We start from the raw sequence: 16,887 nt of genomic DNA on the forward strand, positions 1-16,887 counted from the left end.
TTCAAAATCAAATTATTGTTATACACCTTTATTCTGATGGGTTGTTATTCAAAAATTTTGAATTTTCCAGAATGTAATCATTATAAAAATTTGAAATTTAATAATATCCTATCAGCTCAAGTGATGCCACTAACTAAATATCCCCCATAGTTTGTACATAAAAATAACACTAAATTTTAAATAGCTGATTTTAATACCAATTAAATAAGGTTAAGTTTAAAAATTAGTTTTAATATTAGAATTTATTTATTTGCTATAGAAAAATGTTTGAGAAGTATAGAAAATTTTATGTATAATATTTACTGAAATAATTGTTTGGTAGAATGGCATTTAAAGTAAATTTAAAAACATTTGCTTTTATAGTCAAATTTGAATATTTAAAAGGTACTCCGTAACGTAATGAAATTTCATTAATGAAAAGCACTTAGAAGTGAATAGTCTGAATATTATCCAAGTATAAATTATAATCCTTTTCATATATTTGAATACTTTATCGTAGAATATCGTATTTCATGTACTATATCTTTTATATAATCTAACAATCTTTCTAATATTCTATAGGATTTGATTTAAATCTTAATTACTTTGACAATAATTGATGTCATGCATATAAAGCAATTTTGAAAAAGGAACCGTCTTGTCTGTTATAGCCATTTTAAAATGTTATATTAACCCTTCTATATATTTTTTTAAATTCCTTAACGATAATGAAATTTCTTATCATTACCTTTTTTTCATTTTAAATCAGGAAACTATTAAATACCGAAAAAAAAAATTTATCTCTATAAAAATAACATTTAAGGTGGCGTTAAAACCGGTTCATAATTAATATATTTTTAAGTCTATTTAACTTTCCCCATATATCGTATACGTGATTTGATCAATCAAACGGAAAAAAAAAACCAAATCATTGTATATTTAACCCTTTAATTAGAAAATGTAAAGTAAAAAGAAAATTATCAAATTTTTTTTATTGTTCATATCTTAAGTTTTTATTAAAGAATGTTCTCGACTGTATTTAATAATTTTTACGATAAGGCGTAATAATTAATTTTCATTATTTAATAGATTGAGGTTATATTTTCGAAATTCGAATATGTAATTCAAAAATTTATTTCAGTGTAGTTAATGTCTGGTACTTACGCCTATAATTCGGGATGAGTCAAAATATGAATATCGATTTTTTGGTGTGTTAGTTTTTTGTGTTTCATGTTACATGGTTTATGGTGGTTCCATTTTAAATAATTAAAGTAAATGAGTATTACAATTATTTTTTCAATTGTAAAAATAAATAAGTGCTATACAACGTGTATGATAATTATTGAATGTGTATAACAGTTTCGGAGTGTGTATAACAGTTTGTATAACAGTTATTAAGTTTTTTCTTCTTATTTATTTATATCAGAACTTGGTCATCAAATGGCATTATATTTTTCCAATCAAATAATATCGATGGAAGTTGCAAATAACTTATTTTACCAAATGAAAAAAATTTCGGAATATATTACTTGCGAGAAAAGTATTTGAATTCTTTCATTACTCTAACATGAAAGACGGGAAAATATGATTTTTAATGTAATACGAATATCTGTTGTAAAAGGATTGAAATTTATCACCCAAAAAAAGTAAAAAAAATTAGAAAAAACCTCAATGTACCATTACCAATATTTTGGTAAAAGGTAAGCGGCAAGTTAAATCAATTGTAGCAGAAAAATAATTTCTAGTTGTGGTAACAAAAAACATTCTTTAACGCTTTACTTTTGTACATTATGAATGGGTAAAGTGTTTGTAGGCGAAATAAGAAAAAATAAAAAAAAATTAAAGTATTAATGATCTTCTTAAAGAATTTATAAAAAAAAGGAAAGAGTTAAAAATACCTTAATTCTGTTATACGTTTTTTTCCCTACTTATCATTGTTAATTTTAAGCGTCTTACACTGTACACAAAACCTGTTATAAAGTAATTTTATATCCTTTTTTTTTTATTATTTAGTTTTTTTTTCATTACAGGTTTTTAGAAATTTTTTTAAGGATCGAAAACAATAGGAGTTTTTTTTTCATAATTTTTACACTGATTTTGGATTCTAGTTCATTGGAAATTTTAATGTATGATTTGGGCATGTATGGATATATAGAAGTACAAATAATGAAAAGTGTAAAATTAAACACGTGCTATAAATAAAAAAAAATGGTTTTAAACAATAACAGAGAAAGGAACAAAACAAAAACTCAATGTGAAATTAGCGTTGGTGTAGTTGGGACTTGAAAATCTTATAAGAGTAAGTTTTTTTTTTGTTAATTTTTAGTATATTGTCATTTTTCTTTCAGGGTCCTTACAAACATAAAATATCAATGTTTTTTTTTTTGTCAAAAAAATCAATTCTAAAGAAACACTTTTTCACTTTTTAAATTTATCTGAAAAAAGGAAGAATTTCTTAAGGTATTTGCGTAGGTTGATTTTTTATCAAATTTCTTGGTTTTGGTATACGGTTCTAATAAATTATTCGCCTAATAGATAATTTTTAAAATTTCTAAGATTTTAATATTTGAATTGAAATCTATATTGTTCTTAATAATTTAATACCTTACACTATAAATTATTAATCGATTAATTTAAATAGAATTCTTTATTTCCAATATTTCTTCAAATTGTTCTGAAAATGCTATTAATATTTTGCCTGCAAATAATTAAAATACCTTACGATATTTCCATAAAATTAAACGAAAAATTTTCAGACTAAGTGTTATACTTTTGAATCATAAAGGTTCGGCAATACAAAGATAACACATGTTGGCTTAAGAAAATTTCCAATCACAAATATTATTTATGAATTATGGTAATAAGGTAACAAATCCTTATTGCTGCAAACAGATTTTGCTGTTGAATGAAATTATTATACCCGTACCTTAAAATATTATTATGCAGGTCAACCAATTATTGACATTCAGGTTATTTAAAATTTAAGTAATATGGTCACTTAAAATTGGAATTTTACTGAAATAAAAATTTTATGATTAAAATTAAATTACAAAAAATAATAAAAATTTTTAATTACCATTTGGTGTAAAAATAATTTAAGGTAAAATAAAAATATAAAATTTAAGTAATAAAATATATTAATGCCAAATTAATGTGCCATTTAAATGGAATTTTCCGCACTATAGTTACGAGATGTTGTTTGGTATGCATTCGCTTAAAATTTTCAATGAAACTTGCATTTCAAAAACGCCATAATAAAATAATTCAAATTTATTTTGAAAATTCTACCATTGATTCGCCTAACCAAATTACATACTAATAAAATAGTCCCACTTGACGCCTTGGTAGTTAAAATTTTTCGATTTATTATTCGTAACATCTTTGTAGTGGTTTAATAAGTAATGCGAAATGAGGCGTTTAGATTTATATTTTTGTTACGAATAGCTATTTTACTTTTTACAATTTCATCTTAAAACGGACTGGAGTCCCATTTAAATGCGTTTAAAGTAAAAAGACATCTTATTTATTGAAAGACAAATATTTACGCAAAAAATTTTGAAAATTATGATGAAGACACAATTCAAAATGACTTCTTAAAATTCTCATTATTGCACTATTGTTATATTTTAAATATAAAGGATATCCAAGTATAGACCAAACTAATAAAATCAATTTTCTATTATACAAAAAAATTGTATAACAAAAAAAAAAATTTTTTTTTTTTCAATTTTTTTTTTTATCTTCAAATTATTTTGTAATTCTCAAAAAAATTCTTATATTTACTAACAATAACCATCCTTTTTAAAAAATAGAAATTTTTTAATAGAATTTTTCTATTTTTAAATTAAATATTGTTATACAAGTAATTATTACAAGTCACTTTATTTATGTATGTCAATTTCCTCTCTTCCTCTCTCTCTCTGTTTCTCTCCCGCACATTCTTTCTCAAATTTATTTTTTCTTTAACAATTATTTTTCTTTGTATATTCAATAATATTTTGTGTAACTGAGTAGCTAGCATTGTGCACTAAAAAAAAAAAAAGCCAACCAACCTAAAAAAAAAATTATAATTGACAAATAAAAAAATTATGAAAACTAAATCGTGTCCAACACGATTTCTTCGAAAAATTTCAAAAATATATTAAAGGTATACAATAAAAAAAAATCATTGTAAAGTACAAAAAACAAGCACACATTCCTTCACATATACAAATTCTATGTCTCTTTAATATTATTACTCACAAGAACAACAAAAAATATAAAAAAAAAAAACAAGACTACTTTAATTGGGTAGTAATTTTTAATATAATTTAATAATCATCCTTTTCACATATCATTCATTTTCGTCCTCTTCATATCATTGTATGCATTGTAATAAATTAAGAAACAAGTAGATGTAAAAAATGAAGCAACAATAACCATTAATTTCAGGAGCAAATAACAATGTAACATAAAAATTGTTAGTGTTAAAAAATGAAAATGAAAATGAAATTTTTCTGTAAAAATTTTTAAATATCCTTAAATTTTCTATTTTTATTCTTTACAATTATAAATTAAAGTTAAATATAAATACATTAAGGATCAATATTGTTAAAAAGATCCTTTTTCCTTTATTTTAGCCTTAGCAATAATATTCAAAAAAAAATCAAGTTTTCTTCTCTCCTTTTTGTTTAATTTAACAATATTTTTCCTTTTTCTTTTAAAATATCCTTTTTATCATTTAATTTTGATGATTGAAATGATTTTTCACATTTCTCAAATGTATTAAAAATCCAAAAAACCCAAAAAAAAATTTTTTAGATTTCAAGAAAACAAAAAATATTAAAATCGATTAAGAAACAAGAAAAAAGTCTCCGATTACAAAATAAATCCTTAAAAAAAAAAAAATAACGAAATCTTTTCCTTTTTTTTTTTTTGTTAAATTTTAAAAATTGACCAATTTTTTGTGTTTTTTCCTTTTCTATTCTTTAACAAATAATTAATTGTAAAATGAAATTGAAAAATTAAAAAATATTTTTACTTCCCACGATATGATTTGTTTTGTTTTTTTTTCTTTTTTCGAATGGAAGGTCCTTTTCTTTGCAAAAAACAGAACACGTGTTCAAATTACGATATATACGAGGTTTGATCAATGCTCTGGTTCTTATATATACAATCAAAAGGCATTTTAATTTGATCATTTCATATATTTTTGAATTTTTATTCTTTCTTTATTTTTTAATACCCGCATTATTATTAAAGATCCTTTAAAAAATAAAATTTTAAATAGACCATTACAAAACACAAAACGAATATATGAAAACTCATTATTTTTTTTTTTTTTTACATATGACTTCTTTATGATATGCTCACTACTTTCAATATATAGTGGCATTTTATTATATACAGAATATTATAAAAATCCTTATTATCCTTATATTTATTGTGATAATAAAATGTAGAATATATACAAGAAAACAGTAACAAAAATTTCAAATAATGATCATGGTAAAATGAAAAAAAAAAATTTTACTCTTCTGTTATTTTGTTAAGAAATTTCATCTGATTTGATGAGATCTTTTTAAATTCTACTTCAAAATATCCTTGAAAAGAATAACAAAAAAAAAAAAAAATTATTGTATATTTATTATTAAGATTAAGGCCAAAATGGAAAAAAAAACTAAATTAAAATCAACCTTAACAAATCTGTAAAAAATTAGTAATAGAAATCATTTGTGTGGGAATGAGTCTTAAGTGTACGTTCCCACGATTTTTATATAATGATCCTTAAATTTTTTTTTTCTTTTTATTTATTTTCATTTTTATTTTTTAAAATAAAAATTTCACTGCATTTATAATAAATTTTTTTTTTTTTGATATCTAAGATTTTGATCTTAAATAAAAAATTTATTTTCCTTTCCTTATTCTATTTTTATTTATTTCTATAAGGATCAAAAGACTTAATTCTTAAATCATTTAGAATTTCGGTAACAAAAACGAAAAAAAATTAAATACAAAAATCCAATAATAATTTATCGGTATATAAAAAAAAAAGCTATTAATTCAAATATACAAACATCATTACAAATATTTAAAAAAAAAAAAACAGAAAAAATATTGGCTAACAAATATAATAATATAATTTGATCCTTTATTTTTTCTCCCGTACATATAATAAGGTAGTGTAAGGAGCAAAAATATTTAACAAGAAGAGAAAAACGATCATGTGGAAACAATCACCGAAACGAATTTATTTTTATATTTTTTTTTACTCCTTCATTTCACACAAGTGTTCAACGGTTTTGTTGTGTGTTTTAAAGGTTAAAATAAGGTTCCTATATTTTGATACGTTATAGGTATATACATATATATAATGAGGTAGTTAATTGGTTATTTACAAAAAAAAAAAAAAATGAGAATAACAGAAATTTTTTATTTATTTTTTTTTTTTTTTGTTATTATCCTTAAAGATTTATTTAATGTTAAAAATCTCTTTTTCATTATTATTGCTTTGGTTTTTTTTTTATTTTTGAATTTTTTAGATTTTTTGATTATAGGATCCCAAAAATAACAAAATAAGAAGAAAAATAAAATCCGTAAAATGATGACAGCAAACACCTGCCATTTTTTATGTATAGAAAATTTTTTTTCTTGTTGTTATTTTTCTTCTCTTAATTCTCTGCACTGTAAAGTCTTTTGCTCTTCTTCATTCTATTTTAATGAGAAAATTTAATTTGTTTGTTGTTGTTTTTGTTTCTCCGTTGGTCTTCTTGATCTGGACGAAAATTAACGATCGTTCTGAACGTGTTTAAAATGTCTAAAAAGATTTTATTATGTGATTTTTGTTTTTTTTTATTATTTTTGTTATTATTTTAGTAAAATAAATTGTGCCTTGTTCAAAAAAAAAATTTTTATTATAAAAATTCTTATTGTATCCGAGAGGCCCAAAAAAGAAATGAAGAGCAAAAAAAAAAAAGGTTCAAAATTCCTTTTTTTTTTATTTCCATACGAGTACGTGTTTTTTCGTATTCAAAGCCTTGTACATAAAACAGTTTATTGGAATAAGATCTTGTTAAAATTTATAACCTTATTTTTATATATATGTACTCGTATATTAAAATTATTTTAAATTTTGAGGGAGGGGATAAATTTTCGATTCACTTGTATATAAGCAGGTAGTATACAAGTATTCGGTATCATTCGTATTTCAATTATCCTTGTGTAAGGAACTAAAAGCAGAATTTTATTTAATAAATTTGTAAAAAAAAATGTGCTCAAGAATGCATAAAGTTATTGGATCTTCAACTCAAATTGGTATTTTACCAATGAAAAACAATACCAATAATAACAGCAAAGAGAAAAAAATAACATTAAAGAAAATTTTAATAAAAATTTTCAAAAAAACTTCATTAAAATTAAAAACTAAATTAAAAAATTCAATTGAATCAGCAATTGAATCATTAGATAATTATAAAAATACAAAATATGAAATTAATAATTATATTCAATCATCAAATGAAATTGATCAGAATGAAGCAAATGAAAAATTATTGGCATTAAATAGAAGATCATCAATATCATCAACATCATTAACAACATCAACATATGAAAATTTAAGTGAATTGGATTATTATACAAATTCTGATTATATAACAACAATACCAGTACATTTTGCAAAAACTGAATATGGAACATATTTTTGGACATCAACACCACCACAATCACCAACAACAGCAACAATGGTACCCAATTATAATCAACAATATTATACAGATTTTATTGTAAATCAACCATTATGGTATTCAACATCAAATCAATTAATAACAACAAATATGTTAGGAGATCGTTGGGCACAAGCATGAATCTTATAGAAGATATCAACTTGTGACATTTGACAATATTGTGATATCAAACGTAATGACGTGATATTATAATGGCTTTAATTTTCAATATGGAAAATGAAACACAATAGCATTGATGCTGATTGATTTGATTCCTTGGTTGATTGATGATGATTGCTTGCACTGACTGGTGTCAAACAAAATAATAATGACAATAGAAACATGATCACATCGTTTCTCTTCGAAGTGAAACGTTATTATGATTGATCAGAAAATTTTGTTTTTAAAAAAGAAAAAATTCTTCATTTTTTTAAATTTTAAAAGAAATTTGTAAGAAAAAAAAAATTAAATAAAAGTCTTCCATTAATTTTTAAAAGTTTAGCTTTAAAAATTTTAAAAAATATTTGTGATATTTTTTAATAAATTTAAAATAAAAATTTATTTTTAAGATATTTGTAAAAAAATTCATAAAATTTAACAAAATAAATTGAAAAAAAAAAGAAAAATTGAAATTGTTTTCCTTTAATAATTTTCCAGATTCTAAATTTTTTCTTCATATTCCTTGCAGGTAACCTTTGAGATTTCAAATATTTTTGACAATTATCCAAGTATTTTTGACAATTATTATTTGCAGCTAATTGTCAAAATAATAACAATTGACAAATAACAACTAACTAGACAGCGTTTACAAATCAAGCCATTCGTTGTGACAGTGTTGTCTTGCCATCTATGAAGTTTCATTTCTACTCAATCGCTATTCTACTATTAGAATTTGTAGGAATTTTTGAAATGAGGTTCTTCAAATATTTTTTGACATAACAATTCTTTTTTTCTGAAAAAGTATTTTTTCATAAATAGTTGACTGAATAGAAAACTTAATATTAACCAGTCTGTCTAAAAATCATGTTGAAACTTTTTAATTTGTACCGAAGCGGGAGCTTGCGAGTATGATTTTGCTCGAGACAAGCATATGAAATTGTAAGAAATGACTAAGTGAATGGGTTTTTTTCTTTTCTTTTCAGAAGAAATTTTTAGTAATTTGTACTTAAAAGATTTAGATCGAACCGGCAATTTATTATTTTTACTTTTTAGTAATCTAAATATTTGGATCATATTTCCAAAAAAAAAGAAGAAATTAAATGCGCATTCATTAAAGATTTCAAAATTCCAAATTTTGTACACTTGCACACATATCGAGTAATTTATTAATTGTAACTATATTCAGAAGCATTCATGCATCAAAACCATATTAAATTCATTAAAAAAAAAACCCTATAATATACAGATATAAAACAAATTTCTGTACAAGTGCCATTAATATGAAATTAATGAAAAATATCCTTCAATATTTTGTATATATTTAATGGAGACTCATTTTCACCCTATTTAAAATTACTTAAAAATTGATTATAGTTTTCAAGAAATAATTTTTTTTTTGTTTTAGGAAAAACGGAGACGAATTGAAATTTTATATTTTGGCACTTGACAGTGTATTTAAAATCTCGACTATATGTAAAATACTCAATATAACAGATACGCCATTAAAATAATGAAATAAATGAGTGTCATAATATAAGCAAGTATAATTTTTGGGAAAATAAATTTGTGTCATAAAAATATAATTGAAAATTGTCCTTAAAATTTTAAAGAAACATTAACAATATTTATTGGAAGAATTCCACTTGTGTACCCCAACATGGTTAATAAAAATTTTCATATTTTATGTATGAAAATCATTAATCAATTGAGTGATTTTCCACTTCTTTTTTTTTTTTTTGAAAAAAAGGAGTTGATTTTTCTTCTATTAATTATTACTTCTTGAAATCTATTAATAGAAGTCCACCGCCCTTAACAGGGAATAACAAAAACAAAATTTTTATTTCAAAAAAACATAACCTCACTACATTATAAATAGCAATAAAAAAATATATTAAATATAGCACATGTTATCATTCCGAAATTAAACACTTACTTAAATTGAATAAATTTCAAAAAAAAAAATCATAAAAATCTCCAGCAGAGATTTTTCAATTCAAATTTTATCATGAACATACATACACACATATATACATTTTATATATATACAGAAATGTAATCGAAACCCAAAATATGGAATATTAAAATTATGAAAAACCTATTAAAATTTCCAAGAATTTTTCATAATTTTTTTAATGAGTTCAAAGAATGTTGTTCCTTTTTCCTTTTTCATTTTTGTGTATACTCAACATATTATACATATTTATGTATATATATACAATTTGAATTGATATGAAAGGCATACTATGTAAAATATTTGTTGATAATATGATGAACGATGGTGTTTTACTGTGAACTATCAAGGATTAAAAATTTTAAAAGAGGAAATTTTAGTTTTTTAAAAGAGGAACGCCAGCGTTGAATTTCATTGCATTAAATTATAATTTTTTTTGGGCTTATTTACATAATATACTCGTATATGTCATTGTTGAATATTGAATGGGGTATAAGGTCTAAGAAAGAAGAATATTTAAGAAAGGCACCATAATATTGCTTCGATCGTAAAACAATACACAAACATTTTAAAAGAGAAATAAAAAAAAAAAAATTTTTAAAGGATCTTTTATATATAGTTTGCATGTAAACAATTTACCACTTTGATGATATTAAATTACAACAAGCCGAGATTTAAGAAAAATGGGTAAACAGGTCCAAAGTTGTTTTTAAATTATTATTATTATTTTTGTTCCAAAAGATTGTTCGGTTTAGATTCCAATTGATTTTTTGTTATTATTGAATATTAGGTAACTTGTTGAAATTTTTAAGTTTATTGCTTCCATTAGAATCGAAATTATTTCCACGTATAGGTGATTTTGAAGTTTTAGAGTATACGTATGTGTGATGATAGCAAGAAGTCGAATATGTAATTTGATTCATAGCATTGTCGTTAATTTTTTTAAGAATTGCATTCATATTAGAGCCAATCTAAAACTGGACGTAAAACTTTATTAATGCAATTTTATTTAATTTTGAATTGAAAGTTGAACAGTTCTTTGGAATTCGAATGTTAACTTTATAGCAGGTATAAGAATTACGTGCTTAAAAACGGGATTTAGAAATATGTCAGAGAAAATTACGTATCATTAAAACGGCTTCGTTATAGCTTCTATAAAATTTAACGCAAAGATTTTATTTTTTATTGCCGTATTTTAAGTATTTCAATAAAATTATCCAACCAAAATTAAATAGTGTTAAATATAGCCTTAATATCATCATTATTAATGTTCTGACAGAGCTCCGCACCTTTTGTTTAGGGAATTCTCCAAAAAACGGTATCTATATGTGGCGTTCGATCACATATTTCCATTGAATTTACACAACTACTGAAACTATTACTTAAACCTTTTAAAGTAAAATTATATTTTAAGATTGAACAAATCATTCGTAAATTGTTCATAATTTAATTTAGGAAAAACAAAAAAAAAAAAATAAAAGAAAATAAAAATTTGATACGATCATAAGGCATTTGGTTTCATAGCATGAGTGGCACTTCAAAGGATTTCAAATTTTTGTTTTTTTTTTAATCTTAATAAATTTATTCATAAAAATTATATTTAACACTTGTTTAAAAAAAGTTAAATTGAATTTTATAGTTCTTCTCATTTTCTTCTTCAAATAAATATTCAATTACCATATAAATAAGAAAAATTATAAGAGGTCATCTTTATCATACGGAAGGTTTTTGATTTCTACAATATTCTTATACATATTATATACCTACTTAGGTTCTATATGAGGAGGTGTATGTGTATTACAAGTACTTATATAAATAGAATATATTACAAGTGTATTTAAATTTATTGAGCATTTTATACATTCTTTCAAGAGTACGTTGCAGACACATTGTGATCACTAATTCTTAAAGATTTAAAAAAAAATAATTTTATAAACAAGAAATTTTTGAAGTGTTAATATTAATTTTACAAGTATATGTGGCGGCTGACTATACATGTAGATATATACATGTACATATATAAATTGTTTATAAACATTATAAAAATAATGGTAATTGATATGTAAATGTTTATAACTCTAAGATAAACAGAAAAAGAAAATATGAGAGTTAATATTGATAATGTTGGTAATTACATAAAAATTTCAATTGTAATTATTGTAAACTATATTATATAGAAATTATATATGTATAGGGTTCTTAACATTCCTTTAGTTAAGTTGACTTATAAACTATGTGCCTATCAAATGAGCTCTATTGAATTTTATGTAACAAGTAGATACCTGTAATCAAAGTAGGCAATTTAATTTACCCTGAATAATTTTTGAAACTATAATTATTGCTTTAATTATAGAAAATATTTTACTTACCCGGTAAGCCTCCCCCATAGAGGAGGCGTTGACAACTTTTCTGAACTATATTAGATTTACAAGAAATATGAAAGATAGTCAGAAAAGGAAACCAATAAATCGAATAACAGAGGGCGGAATTTTGCGGGAATTGTTTTAAGTTGCAATTAACTTATTGATGCATGGTATAAAAAATCAAATTTCAGATTTGAATAAAATAGTCTGGTTATGTCACTCTTAACAAAATATTTTTCATATTGAAAGCTACACCAAGTACCGAGAAAGCTGACCCTTCGTAACAAAGCGATGCAATTCTAATACATCTGATATAGGATAAAGAAATTTTTTTCGAGATGCTCTCTGCTTCTTCCAAATCATATAGAGCTGATTGTTTCGTTAAAAATTCTGCATAAACAATATGAAAGGCATAATATTCTAAGTTAACGCAATTTTTACAATATTAAAGTTAGCAGCACTTTATTTACGATTCGATTCCAATATTATTACATGACATGTGCACATGATTATATATGAACGTACGTTGTACATGCCCTTGCATATAAACATCACATAACTATATTCACGAAGCTTATACATTTTTAGTATAATATGGAGCAATATATTAAAAATGTCCAAACAGTAGCCACAAGCATAAAACGATAAATATGGAGAACACAATGAAAAAAAAAATTTCGCATTATAAAAAATGAATAATTTTATAAAAAAAATTTTTTTGCTACAACAAAACAATAATGGTAAGCTGTATGAATTGATCTTAATAATAGCGGTTGCCAATCACAATTCCCATTTATATTCTTACATACATAATGAACATTATATGAACTTACTTACTCATGTAATATCTTCACTATTATGCTGTATCTACAACTGTTCTCTTAAATCATCATCAAATACTTGCATCACATTATACGTAAATCATCAAAACCAGAGGAGAAAAACGTATGTATGTATGTATGTAGTCAGTAGTAGAGATTTTCATGACTATTAATGTTTTCACATACTAAAATATAAATAGAAGCATATGCTGCTATATATGTATGTATGCATGTGTGTACAAAGTAGTAGAAATTTTGTTTCTTGTATAAGAAAAAATATCGCGAAATTATGCAATCGCAAATACTTATTAACAAACACGACCAATTTCAGTAGCACAGTAATAGCAGAAAATAAAGCAGAAGCATAAAGAAATCAAAAAAAAAAGAAAAGAAGCAAAAAATGATTTATTCCGAAGATTTTTGACTCGTGGGAAACTCGCTTACTTTAAAGTCTCAGCAATAAAGCATCCAACTTTTATTATTTTGCTGTTTTATTTTTTATTTTAGCAAAACTGTTAAAATGAAATGATAAACAGCGAATAAAAAACACATGTATAAAAAAAAAACTAAGTCGAAACGCCAATTTTTCATCATAAGTACCTAAGCAAAATTAAAAAAGAAAAAAAAAATATCCAGTAGCATGCAATAATCGCGTTGTTATGATACATGAACGTACATGTTTGTCTCATGAAAAAAAAAAAAACGTTCGCTTAAATTTAGATCTTTTTTTTTTCCAGTGTGGATTCAGCAATTTTTTTTAATATTTCAAAATTGGATGAGCATTGTGAGACCATGTAAGCATGTATAAAGATTATAAAAGCAATTCATGTGTACTACTAATGCCTGTGAACAGACATGATAGATGTACATATGTATGTATGTATATTTAAATAACTAATATGTAATTGGTTTTGGCATTTCATCAATAATAAATTGTGAGTGAAACTGATCTGCCTAATAATATTTTTTTGTTTTGTGAAATATAGATTAATAAAATGGCAAATTTATAATATAGAAATATTACAAAATCAAACAAATATGTAAGGACATACATAGCATATGTATGTACATACATACGTACATACATATACATATTTTTCGATTAAAATACAAAAATTAATTTTTAATAGTTATTAAATTATTAATAAAAGTACTTACTGGCACTCCTGAACTTGTCACAAATGGAGACGAGAAAGATTAATGGAAAGTTACCCTATAAGACCTCCCCACTAAGTATGTTTTTATTCAATTTATAAAATTGTCAGGAAAACCTAGTAGTCTTAACTTCAAAATAATTATTTTGTAAGGAAAAACATCGAAAACCACACTATGGGATAAGTATAAATAATGTCCAGATTGGGAGCCTTACATTTCTTTTTCGTGCTTGAATCGTGCTTGACAATAAATTGCATACAATGGTCATATACATAATCACATAACATCAATTCAAAAATTTTGAAATGGTTGGCATCTTAGCTACCTCAGCCCTTGATTCATTTTTATGTATTGACCTTATAAAAGCTTCCTTCCAAACGGATGGAAAACTTCTGACGAATGTGATTTCTAAAAAATGTAAGCCACTTAAAAATGTAAGGCAGTGCTGCAAAACAATTTCCTAAAATTATATTATTAGGATGCCATCTGACCCTGAAAGCAGACATGAGCCAAGACTATCAAAGTATTTTATCTTAATGGAAATTTCTTCATGCAACTGCAGAACAGATGGATGACGTAATCAAAGGAACGAGTTAAAGGCAGAAAAATTCATTAAAAAAATTTTTCTCCTCGAACTGGACTCGAACCAGTGACCTACCGCTTTCTTCAGGAAATATATTCGGAGTTACTCCCGAATCTAGAAGACGGGTGTGGAAGGAGTAGTTTTCTCTTTTCATTTTAGATTACTTAAATTTTAATTGTTTATTATGCCGGATGATGTGAACCAGTTGGCCGGCCAGGTAAAAATTTTAAGAAAAACAAAAAATCATCTTTAACAATAGCTATGACTACAGTCGAACACGAATATAAATAACACTCTTCAAACGACTAAAAGTACGTGTAGCCCAATTTATGCATACATCTTTATAGCTTTCCTCGTAAATTTACACACATAAATGCAAAATCCGGTTAAATTCGATTAATTTACGAAGAAAATTACATTTTTTATATACCCCTGTTCTACTGTATAATTAGTTTTTTGTTCAGCTTTAATATGTAAATTGTTTAAAATAATAAAAACCAATTTAAATGAATGAAAGTAGAAAAAAAACTAGCAATAAAAAATACAAGTTGCTTTTAAAGACCGGTTGGGTTCGTTTTGATTTATAGAAAATGAAAAGAGAAAAATAAAAAATTACTTAAACGTTGACTTTATTTAATTTCTTTTCATTTACGATATTATTACGATATTTTTTTTTTCTCATCTGTCTATTTTGCATTTATGGCTTCCTTTAATAATAATTAAATTAATTAAGTACAATACGTTAATTTTACTATGTAATAATTGCCTTATAATGAAGTAGTATGCTACACACCATTATGTACAAAAATATTGGCAAATGTATTATTCATGTATGTACATACATTTGTATGAAGATATTTAGGTATACATATTATGTGGTGCAATTTATGGTTTAACACAATTATAATAAATATTTTGAAATGTTGTTGTGTTTACTCATTTATTGTTCATTTTAATTAAATTACAATGTAGGTACAATAAATTAAATGATTATGCCTTTTACTTTTATGTACTTTGAAAGGGAATTAAGTGAGGGAATTTGCATATACACATATACATATGTATATTGTTATAAACGAATTAATTAAACCATCTTGATTGATCCAAGAAATTGTGTTTAAATTAATCAACTTTTATAATCTGAATATTTTACGGCTTATCCGCAATTATTTAAAAAATCACTGTTTCCCTTTGCCGTTTTCACTCAATCCACTTTTATTTTGTGTTTTGGCCTGGGAAGTTTTCTGCGCGATTTACAAATATATTCGTCATATGCGTAATTAGGGTAATCAATAATTTACAAATTGCAATAAAATTAAATTAATTTTATTTCCCAAATTTTATTAGTTTTTAAAGTCATGATTGGATTTCGTGGGTTTATAAATTAATTTCTGAGCAATGAGGTTATGGGAAATATTTGTGTCGATCACTTGCTTAATAATGGCAACTTTAAAATTTAATTAGAGTTTATGTTTATTCAACTCAAATGTAATTCAAAAATTGATTTTAGATTGTAAAATATGCTGTTTGCTCAATTAATTTTTTAATAAGCACCATTTCTTGTGGGGTCACCGCAGTTAGTAAAAGTACAGAAAAATACAAATATTAACGCTTTTAGAGATGAATGCCAAATTTTAATTTTCATTGAAAATTATTAATATTCTAAAGTTAATTCTAGACCCATTCTTAAATTTAAAATATCAAAAAGGCTCAATAAAATTGAAAAATTTTTGATTAAAATTCACGACTATTTTGAAAAGATTGCGTGGACCATTTGCCCTAACTTACAATATTATAAATCCACTTTTATATGACGCAATAGGTTGCTCTTTCTATAACCAAATTTTAGGAAATCGTCCTGTACAATAATTATTATTTTAATATTTTTTTTTCTTGATTTAAGAAGACTAAAAATGAATCTGATAATTGTTTTTTCGTGATGTTACCATAAGAATAATTGCATAAAGCATAAGAAAAATATTTTTTCACTTTTATTTTTTATTTTTTGCTTACTCGTAATTTTGCATTTCACTTTTATTAATTTTGTTTTTAGCATGTATCCAAAAAATTGTTTTAAGAGATGTACCTTTTAATTTCATTTTGTCTATTAAGAAAAAAAAAGTACGAGCTCAATGTGGATTGAAAATTATTTTACTGTGATTAAATTTTAAGCTAT

The 16,887-nt window shown here is 24.0% G+C and overlaps 1 protein-coding gene across 1 annotated transcript; it reads left to right on the forward strand.

The window, feature by feature from the left end:
* The first annotated feature begins 2,187 nt into the window (after positions 1-2,187).
* LOC129608119 (enhancer of split m4 protein) lies at positions 2,188-7,820 on the forward strand. The gene is made up of 2 exons (XM_055519445.1): positions 2,188-2,244; positions 7,488-7,820. Exons 1-2 carry the CDS (start codon positions 2,188-2,190, stop codon positions 7,818-7,820), a joined length of 390 nt encoding a protein of 129 aa, XP_055375420.1.
* Positions 7,821-16,887: the final 9,067 nt, after the last annotated feature.

Source organism: Condylostylus longicornis, unplaced genomic scaffold (genome assembly GCF_029603195.1).
Source record: "Condylostylus longicornis isolate FDR11 unplaced genomic scaffold, ASM2960319v2 ptg000030l, whole genome shotgun sequence".
In the NCBI taxonomy this organism is placed as follows: Eukaryota; Metazoa; Arthropoda; class Insecta; order Diptera; family Dolichopodidae; genus Condylostylus; species Condylostylus longicornis.

Excerpts from the sequence above, each read along its gene's own strand:
- LOC129608119 (XM_055519445.1), top strand. The coding sequence starts at position 2,188 with ATGGTTTTAAACAATAACAGAGAAAGGAACAAAACAAAAACTCAATGT. Across the intron at positions 2,245-7,487 it reads AAACTCAATGTGAAATTAGC|AATGAAGCAAATGAAAAATT; the intron begins GTTGGTGTAGTT and ends GAAATTGATCAG.